Raw genomic sequence first — 10033 nt, 5'->3', positions numbered from 1 at the left:
AAGTCCATTCCCTGACAATCCTCGTCACTCATTCTTACTGTTCCGTGCACCTAGGGGTGTCCTCACATAATCACTAAAGTAGCACACACCTTCCCACTACCCATTTTGTATTTGGATATGCTGCTGAAGTTTTAAGAGAGGCATTTGAAAGGAGTCCTCACAGGCAGCACTGAATGGGCTTAAAGGAAACCACAGAGGTGAAGCTGCTCAGCTTTCAAGTGCGGGAATGAAAACCGCTTATTGGTTCATAACCATTAAGCAACAGTAAATGATGCTACATATACTGCATAAGCCTGTGTCTCCCCCCCATTCGCCCCACTCTTCTGCTTCTGATACAAGATGATGTGCATGGTAAGCCATTGCTATTAACAGGACTCTTCTGCCCTACATCCTGGAAGTCAGAACACCAGTCAAATCAAATATATATAGTCAAAGTTTTTAAAAAAAGAAAAAGTGATGGATAATTAGATGAGATATACAGACCCTGTATTTGTGGACCTTTGCCCTACCTAGTCACTACGAAATGGGGCAATTTAAAATGCTGTTGCCTTTACTGAACAGGAAGAGCAGCACAAAGGAAAACCTGATGCTTGTGTTTAAGTGATTCACCATGGGAGCACTGTGAAGGGTGTGAGGCTGCTCCCTGCGAGCTCGGTGTGTTCTCTGCAGCTGCCCTGCCTTCCTGTCTGCCAAATTAAAAATTGCTAGTACTCTCAAACTTCAGTTTGGCTTTGTTTCTTGCAATACACAGCCATATGAAAGCACAGTTACTCTTCATCAGCAGCTATTCCACTACAGAGGGTTTTTTTTGTTTGGATCACCATACAATACTGATTGCTGCTCTGCACTGAGAAACTGCTCCATAAAAAACACAAACCACTACCCATACACTCTTGTCCGTGACATCTTCTGCTTTCAATTAAAAGCATACAGCTATTAATTCATCTTAGGAGATAAACGCATTAAGCCGAATCTGCACTAGTGAAAACAAATCTGCTCTAAAAGAGATACTGTGAGAAAGGCTTGTTACTATTAGGATTTAGCCACCTCCTAGCTATCAAGCACAAAGGGCAGAATTGCATCCTTTTATGTATTAGTTCAGTGGTCTGAGGCAGTAACAGAATAGGCATGAAACCTTTTCTTGCAATGACGGCTGGTGACAGATGGATATCAGCTCTTTGCACTGCCCATGTGTCTTCCCTCTGGCAGCTCTGCTAATTCCAAGATTCCACCTCAAAAGCAGAATCCTATCTGCACTTTCTGTTCTTTCAGACACACCTTGCACTCTGTCAGGTCTGCAGACAGATATATTTTTACTGTTGTCCCAGTTCACTCTTCCAGGAGGCACACACAGGCAGTTATTACTGATGATGATTTGGATGCTATTTAGTGTTTTGCCTTTTTGCCAGTTTTGAAATCCCTCTGTGTTTTTATTCTATGGAGATGGCAGAGACATACCAACATCTGATACTGCACCACCTGTTGCTGCAATTAGGTTTAACTGAATGCTTGGTTTTATTTTGATGGCCAGATCACGTGGTTTGGAGACCAAATGCCTGCCAAGCTAGCTATCCTCCTGGTCTGCTCTCACACCTTCACAACCAGCAGCTCAGCCAATTCAGCCTCCTTATCTGTTTTGGGATCTTGTTTAGAAAACCACTCCTTCGATTTATTTATTCAAAAACGCACAAAGTAGCTAAGGAAACTGAAATCTATATAAAAAAGATTCAGTTAGGACATTATGGAGACCCTTTTTGATCAAGCCCTTTAACATTTGACCTCTCAACACTGTTTTACAGTAAGGAAGAGGTGAGTTAGAAAGCACTTTCTCCTGTAAGCTAGTGAAGTTCATGTGTGCCACAGTGTGAAGTTTACACAGTGAAGTGTTACAATCACAGCTGCCCAGACATGCATACGTGAAAACAAGCATTTTCAAAGATGATTTTTCTGAACACTCCATTAAGCACACAAACAAGCATCATTTAAGCTTTCTTTGCATCACATGTCAGGTAAAGGAGAGGTAGAATAAGCGGCACTAAAACCTCCTTGGGTTTCTCCCTGGAACTAGAGAAATCCCACCTTGTACTCCCAGGTAGGATTTGTAGAGAAGGTCCTGTTGGGTAGATGCTGGAGAACAGCCAGCCAGCAGCTGGCAAAGCTAATGTAAAGACCATCCAGAAAGCAACTAGTATTACTACCTCTAATTTTGCGTGCCAAACTGCTTGGACAGCTAATGCTAGTAGACAGAGATTTCCCCATGGCTTACATTACTGTATAGTGCAAAGACTGCTGAACACTGGGAGCGAATGGAGTACTGTACCACTTTGAAGCTGGAGATCTGGAGCTGAAGCTCTGAATTACAAAATGCATTAGTGCAATACATTAGGAAAGATTAACTCCTTAACCAAAGAATAGAAAAAATATAGAGCATTCTAAGTTTAAAAAAAAAAAAACAGTTTTACACTTTATGCAGTTCTTGTTGAGGTTTAAATCAGTGTTACACTTTTGTCCCCAAGTTTGTACCCCTGAGTCAAACATTGAATAAACATTGTACAGTAGGTACAGAAACTAGTGTCTAGTTAAAAAGCAACAGATTTGAAAGGCCATTGCTTCAGAAGTGTTAAACAGTGACAATACCCTTCTGTATGGGGGAAGAAAAAAAATAGCACTTTCATTTGTTCTTAGTTTGTAACTAGTTAAAAGATTTCAAGGGTTTCCAACCACATCGTTTCCATGTGTTAGGGTGAGGTTTATGATAAATGAAACCTTCAGTAAGGAAACCGGTTGGGGCTGCATCATTTGAGTATGCACAGTTGAGAACAACTACAACAAAGCAAAGCGATCTTTCCAAGTTACAAGTTGCATGAGACCATATTAACCTTGGAGCACTATGTGAAGGTAGGCAGAGTTCTTTGACTATGAGTATCAGGAGCTCTTAACTCAATACCCCTTATATCCAACATATTTCACTAGAGTAATAACTAAATTACTATATCTTTGGCCTCTTGGCCTCTATTAAAATGGAACATTAACACTTTTGCTAAGTTAAACATGGTAACATTCAGCTCACTAGAACCTCTGCTGACTGTCTCCAAGAATAATTCATGCCTTTTGCACTTTTCTTCTTCCTTTTTTTTTACAACATCAGGAATAAGAGCTTATTTAGAAGGCAGGTTCAGGTGCAAAAAGGACTCACTGTTAATCATTTGGTTTGTTCTGAAAAAAGTGTGTAAAAGACCACCCTATGTTACTGGGTTTGGGAGAGTCTTCATCATCTTTTGGGGGAAGCAGAAACTGTCGGGAATTAATGGAGCATGGGCTCCCAAAAGATGCATTTTCATTGTTGCTTTCAACAGATCCAGGAGAGTCTGGAGTGTCCACGTTCCAGGCATTTGTGTTTGCTTGAGGTCTGTAACCTGCAGTTTTATCCAATTCTTCCTCTGCAGGTGATCGACTCTCTATTTTCAGAGCACTGATAGGCAGCTGCATTTGTGGCTTATAGCCTGCTGTAGTCACTAAGTCTATTTCTGGCTCCTCCTCTGGTTTAATTTGAGGCTGATACATTGACTGGATGTCAATGTAAACCACCTGAGATGACCCCACAGGTTCATCCATAGGGGGATTTGAGATCTCCTCTTCAATGATAGGGGGGCAGTAGGACACCACCACATGGTTCTCCGTTTCTGAGTCAGAGCCATCTTCAGGCACAGTGGTGTCTGCAGCTGGGGACATCATCTCTGTGTCTTCAATCTTGGGAGCTGCAGACCGTGTTTCCACCACTTCAACACTATTGGGGGTGCATGGGTTCATTTCCAGTGTTTTAAGTGTCTTATTCCCCTGAAGGAAGAAAAAGGAGAAGGGGGAGAGATTAAGCCAAATGACCTGGAAATCCTGAAAACAACAACTTGTCCAAATTAAACCAGTATGTTGGCTTGTGGCATGCCTTAACCCCACTGCAATTAGTTCAATATAAAAAAAAGTGGTTTAGTTCTCATTGTCTGGCTCATCACATATTCCTATTACTGTTAAAAGTATTTTAGCCAACTTAAAGAGAGTCCAGAAATCTTAAAGAGACTCCAGTGTTTGAGAACTCTTTCACCATATCACAACAACTTCCACAAGGCTGTTTAAATGTTGTGCTCAGTTCCAGCTACTACATCTACCAGGAGATTGGCGATATGGCACGTACACTTCTTCACACTTTCTACTTCTCCTAATGCTACGACAAAGATGGGTACATTACTCCCACATCGTTTTCATGTACTGACACTTCCATTAGTGCGTGAGGAGAGAAATGCAGCAGTTCTTTCCTAGTTCGAACATTGCAAGTAACTACATTAACAACAAGAAAGCTCTAGATAGCACCTGACAAAAGTTACTCAGTACCTTGTTCTGTTCTTCCCTGCCACAGAGTTTCTTCTACAACTGGAGCAGAAGACTCAAAGTTTAAAAACTCTTTACTCGCCATATCTTTCAGAAGTTTAAAATACTAGATTTAAAATGAGTATTACCTCACAGATGTTCTTCTGAAACTGCAGTGCCTTACTGTTCTCAGGATTCGGGATCTCTGGATAAAATGTTTCTTTAATCCTTTAAAGAGGAAAGAACAAACTTTTAAAAGTCACCAAGCCCTGAAACAGACTGCGAATACACAAAGGAATCAGGACATTTCCCTTTAATTTAGAATACTGAAGACATCTGGCACAAAGATTTAGTGTGTTACACTTTCACTGAGTATTTAATGGAAAAAACAGCAAAGCATTTTGTTGGTTGTTTTTTTTTTTAAACTTGGGAACTCAATATGCCACATTTATGAAAAGTTGAAGATGAGATGTCTACCTGAGTGTTTGTGGATGGCTCACAAATTATAGTATGTCGCCAGCTTATTTCCATTTGGGAACTATTTATAAACAGTGTTCACTGGGAGACAGACTCCTGCAAACACTTCTGCATTCCTCACTCTGACCTCTCTCCAAGTCAGTTTCTCCCTCACCTTCTACAATGTGTTTTTGCCACCCACCTTTAAACAAAGCCCACTGACATCTTTGGGTACTTAGAGAAAACAAAGAGTAACTAAAATCATGGAAAACTCCAGCACTGAAGCAAACACATCCAGGAAAAGATCAGAACTGAATGCAGGCATTTACCATTCCCTCTTTCGGTAGCAAAAGATGCTGGCCACCACTCCATACAGCACAACCACTGCCACGGGGATGAGAATTGCAATGATTAATCCTACAGCTGGGGGATGAAAAAAGAAAGGACAGTAAATATATATCCAAAGTTACCAGCAAGTTTTATGCCTTTTCTAACATTCCCACAGATTAGAGACTGTTTCATTAAACTCATCTAACAGTGGTCTGCAAACAGTGACCTATACCATACACTTCCCCTTTGCTGGAAGGGCAAAAGTCCATCCATAAACAGAGCTGATTCAGTGATAACTACAGGAATCAGCAGATACTTCTCTCTGATTGCTTAATTGCGAAAGGCCTCATGTGCAACACAAGACTGATTGCCACTGTAATTCTGTTCTCAATAAGGACTGGAATTGCACTTTCAGGTTACTTGAGCTTGCCAAATCTCTAGTAACAGCTCTTATAGGCCAACAACTCATTGCACAAACTGTCCTGTCTTTTATATGGTTTACAATGCTTCTGCTCCCCAGGGTTTAGCTCCGATACATTCCCGCTGCCTTCCTCCATTGATGTTAACTGCCTCAAGTTTGATCTTTTGTGTATTTTAGTTTCACCCCAGTGTTTAGTCTTTCATATGAAATACTTTCTTTTTTCTTTTTTTTCTCATTCCCTAAAGTCAATCTTTTTTTTTCTAACTGTCTTTCTAGGTTCGTTTCTGTCAGGGGATTGATAAAACTGAATTCAAAGCAGAGAGGCATCTGTTTATAATTCTGAAACTGGTAAATATTTCCAGTGTGTCTTCCTTCCCACCATGCTTTAACAGATACTCATCATGGGAAACCTGACAAAAACTAGCTGCTTGAGAAGACTAAGTTCAGACTCCACCAAATTTAGTAGTAGTTTAGAAGTTATTTTTCTTGCATACATTACCATGAACTACAAGGCAGCTGTAATAGGAAGGGATCTTTCCCTCACCCTGAACTGTACCAATTTTGTTATTTAAACATAACCAATTAAAAAAGTTAAAAATTAGAATGTGTAGGCCCAAACTGCCTAAAGGGGACCCGGAACAAAAAAAAAGCTCAGCTTTATATAAATTGTACAGCCCCTGTGCTGAAGACTATTAATGAAGAGAGATATTCAACTTACAGTCCTCCTTTGTCACCACATAGAGGCTGTTTGGAGGGCTCAACCCACCAGCAGTGTAGGCTTGTAGGTCCAGTTGGTAACTTGTTTTGCCTTGAAGATCAAGTATTTTCAAAGACTTCTTTGTTAAGTCAGTGATATTCTTAACTTTAAGTTCTGGATTCCCTGTTTGTTTGGAAGCAGTAAGTAAGAAAAGCATAACTTTGTAAGAAAGGATTCACAAAGACAGCCTCAGCTGATAGCAAGACTTTCTTGAAGTCAGCATAGGAAACCTGAAGAACAATCTGTGTAAAAGAAAACTGAAATAAAGCATCCTATCAATGCCGTTTGCTTAAGCAGCACCAAACAGCACAGGAGTGTGTTGTTGCTGCAAACTGCCTTCAGTTTCTCCTGCTTGTCCTCGTATGTTAATGTGAGTCAGGCTTCAGTTCTGTGCAGAGATATCCTTACAAGATGGGCACTGGAAGAATACACCTCATTAAATATAGCCATGTAACCTCCCCCATGTCTCATCTACCCAGGGTAACTGTACACAGGGCACTGTGTCACATTGCCACTTAGTCACTGCATAGCTTTATGGCCTCAGTGGGCCGGGGTTTTCTCCGACTTTTGCCTTATATTAAAAAACAACTGTGCTAACCACACAAGGAGCTGATTATTTCAAATACCTTTGTCACATATCAGGGGCCAATTATGCCAGTGAGCAATGCAACTGAATTATGATCAAAGCATCTTTCTTTTAAGTGAAATTAAATTATTTAAAAAAAAAGCAGCTTCAGCAAGGAAGTTGAAATCTATAGATTTCATTTACCTGATTCTGAAAGCCTAGGCTTTAAAGCATCTTTTTCACCTTTTGCAAAGGAAAGTCGATATCCCTCTAAAAAGCCTTGACAATCTTCAATAGGAATGTCTTCCCATTTTACCAATATAGAATCTGAGGAAGTTTCTTCTACAGTAAAATTTGGTGCACGTTTTGGAGCTGTAGAGAGAATTACAAAGGAAAAAGCTAGTAATAAACCACCTTATCATTAAATGCTGAATCCATGTGTTTCATCAGTTTTATTTCAGGGCTAGCATTTTCAACTTTTTCCTGAATACTTTTCCCTAACTGTCAAGAATATGTGAAAAGACTTAGTAGGTGATACTACAAAAATACAAGTATGTCGGTCTTGTTATTAATTGCTGCAGTATTAGGCTGACAGAGGCTGAAAGAAAAATCTCTACTTGGGCAGCCTTCTTACAGACCCATACATGTAAATACCCTTCTTCCTGCAACAAAAGATTGCATAAACATTCAGAGCACACAAATTACTTAGCTTTTAAAGGTTTTACTCTGTAACTTCATAGCTTGTCTTCAAGTTAAACACACTCCACATTCCTATCATGCAAATCTATCTCAGCTTAGAAGAACTACTCTTAGCAGGCATCACAAGTCATTATTCCAATACCTGTACCCCACTGAAAGTTTTACAGCAGACATCGTGTATGGTCACGTGCATCAGGACTTAGTCTGATATTTGGCATAGATCTACCAGTGCCGAACTCATGTTTAAGAATGCATTTTTGCCTTGATGGTTATCTGTCCAAAGATAAATCTGAAGTTTTAGAATGAATCTATGCTCTTGTGCAAAGTGAATAGGTTTCTCAGTTCCTAACAAGTTTCTTCTGCATATTCAATGCATTTTCAGTCCCCCAAAGTCTTAATCCTTTCGCCTTGAAAGCTTCCAATCTGTTGAGAACACATATGGAAAAACCTTCTGGGAAACTATTAAGGATTTTTGCAGAGATACAAATGGCTGAAAGTTGGGTTTCTGGTAAAATCGCCTTAATCTCACTTTCAACCATAGCAATGAAATAAACAACAGCATTTCCAAGGGCTCAGCTTATGTCAGCAGCTCAGTTTTCCAAGCAGACTATTTTAGCAGAAAACACATTAAACTTCAAAGCGAAATGGATGCTGTAGTTACAATACAATACAGTGTGAAGTTAAAGGGTAAAGCCACGTTCAGATACCTGGGAACAGAAAACATTCAGACACTAACGCATCTCCAGGCAAGCAAAGCTCAGCCCAGGATCAAACCACAGTTACCCAGACGGGGTTGATACCGCAGGCAATACAAGTGCAATTCTCAGAGTGGCTTGTACTCTAGGATCTAGTTCTGGTCTAAGAAGTATTTTTAAAGAGAAATGTTGTGGACACCTTGTATATTTGCTAAGCTGCACCAAATGCACTCAGAAGTTTACTTTGACTTGACAAATCAAAAAGTTGCCTCCTCTCCTGCAGAAGTGACCGCAGCCCTGTGATTCAAATTAAGCCTGTGCTTTCAACTCTGAAGACCACTGCCTTCAAAGCTAACTTCTGTGACAGCCTGTACCACCACACAAGCTGAAGAACATCAGGTTATTCCATGCTGGGAACTGGAAGTGGCTGGAGAAATGTATTACTATTATATACAGAGAACAAGCAGAAGTCAGTAGTACTGCATGAGGATTCTAGTCTCAATCTTCTTCTGCCAACACTGAGCTAAAAATAGACACAGTCGAAATTCACTTTGTAAAAATCCTGAACGATAAAGTGCACTTACGCAGCTCTTTCATATACCCAGCTATGTTTTTCAATAACTGATATCCACTGGATTTGCAGCCATACAGTGAAAAGTTGTATCTCACACCAGGTCTAAACAGAGCTGCAAAAGAAAATTGCTGTTAGAATATTTCAGTTACAAAGAGTGATGCTTTTAGCTTTTCCATGATGCAGACTTACATAAATACGTACTAAAAAATTATGAAGTCTTAGACCACAGTGTTAGGTATAAATACTATCCTTACTTGTACTTCCTATAAAAGGTATGCCATCAGATGCAGGTCAGAAGCAGCAAGCACATATAGCTCCTGGAGAAGATTTTGGTTCTAAACAAATAGGTTTCCAAACAAGCTACTCAAATTGCATAATTTGCTCTTTCCATGGGGAAAGACAAATTGAAGTTACCAGAAACAATCCCCTTCCTTTCCTCCCACAGCAGCCATGTAGGTCCTGCCTCCTCCTCAGAAATACAAATGCATTTTGGAATACCCAGGCTTATTACAGCAACAAGAAATTCAGATAATTCTCAAAAGTGATGGTGAAGCACTTCAGTGATGAACTCCAGGCCTGAACTGACTTTACAAAACACAGACAGTCGTCACATTCCCATTTCACATGTCTGTGGTACAGGCATAGGTGTTTGATACTACGTGTAAATAATTTACCACTTCCTAGTATTTTCTCAAGTCAGAGGTGTACACTATTTTCAAGATTTTTTTTCTAAAGAAGGTGCCACTGTGAAACTCTAGAGAAGTCAAGTGGGTTTTGCAAGAGTTCAGGTCCAGCCTGAGAGATTCTCCTGGCAGGACTACGCGCAGTGGTGGATTTGCCAGCTTGAGCCCAGCCCTAGCAGGCTGATAACCCCCACCACGTGCTGCAACAAGCATCCCAGGAAAGAGCTGAGGACTAGAGCTGTGCATTGTTGGACAGATATAGTACTGCCTGATTAGAAAAAGCAAGCTCTAGTCAGCACAAACAAAAACAGCATGGACACAGTGTTGTAATTATAGACAGCAAAACATTTTGCCCCCCCTCCCAGGTCCCACTCTCCTCCATCTTTCCTCTGTAAAAGCTGTTTTCTCTACCGGAGACTTAATATACTAAACTCTTCTGAAAAGCAAATGTATGTCCTTTTAGACAGCAGAGAAAAATCCTACATCTTTCT

General features: G+C 40.3%; 1 protein-coding gene across 1 annotated transcript in view; it reads right to left on the bottom strand.

Annotated features, from left to right (window-relative positions):
• Nucleotides 1-2468: 2468 nt before the first annotated feature.
• The window catches only part of LIFR (leukemia inhibitory factor receptor alpha), a 28106-nt gene continuing 20541 nt past the window's right edge, over nt 2469-10033 (bottom strand). Inside the window, exons 14-19 of the mRNA XM_009894673.1 lie at nt 8870-8971; nt 7096-7263; nt 6288-6449; nt 5148-5241; nt 4512-4590; nt 2469-3837 (exon numbers count right to left, since the gene is read on the bottom strand). Of these exons, the coding sequence (XP_009892975.1) occupies nt 3199-3837; nt 4512-4590; nt 5148-5241; nt 6288-6449; nt 7096-7263; nt 8870-8971 (1244 nt within the window). The 3' untranslated portion in view covers nt 2469-3198. The remainder of the gene's footprint in view (nt 3838-4511; nt 4591-5147; nt 5242-6287; nt 6450-7095; nt 7264-8869; nt 8972-10033) is intronic.

Source organism: Charadrius vociferus, unplaced genomic scaffold, assembly GCF_000708025.1.
Source record: "Charadrius vociferus isolate BGI_N301 unplaced genomic scaffold, ASM70802v2 scaffold450, whole genome shotgun sequence".
Taxonomy (NCBI): Eukaryota; Metazoa; Chordata; class Aves; order Charadriiformes; family Charadriidae; genus Charadrius; species Charadrius vociferus.
This window is presented reverse-complemented; position numbering and strand designations above follow the sequence as displayed.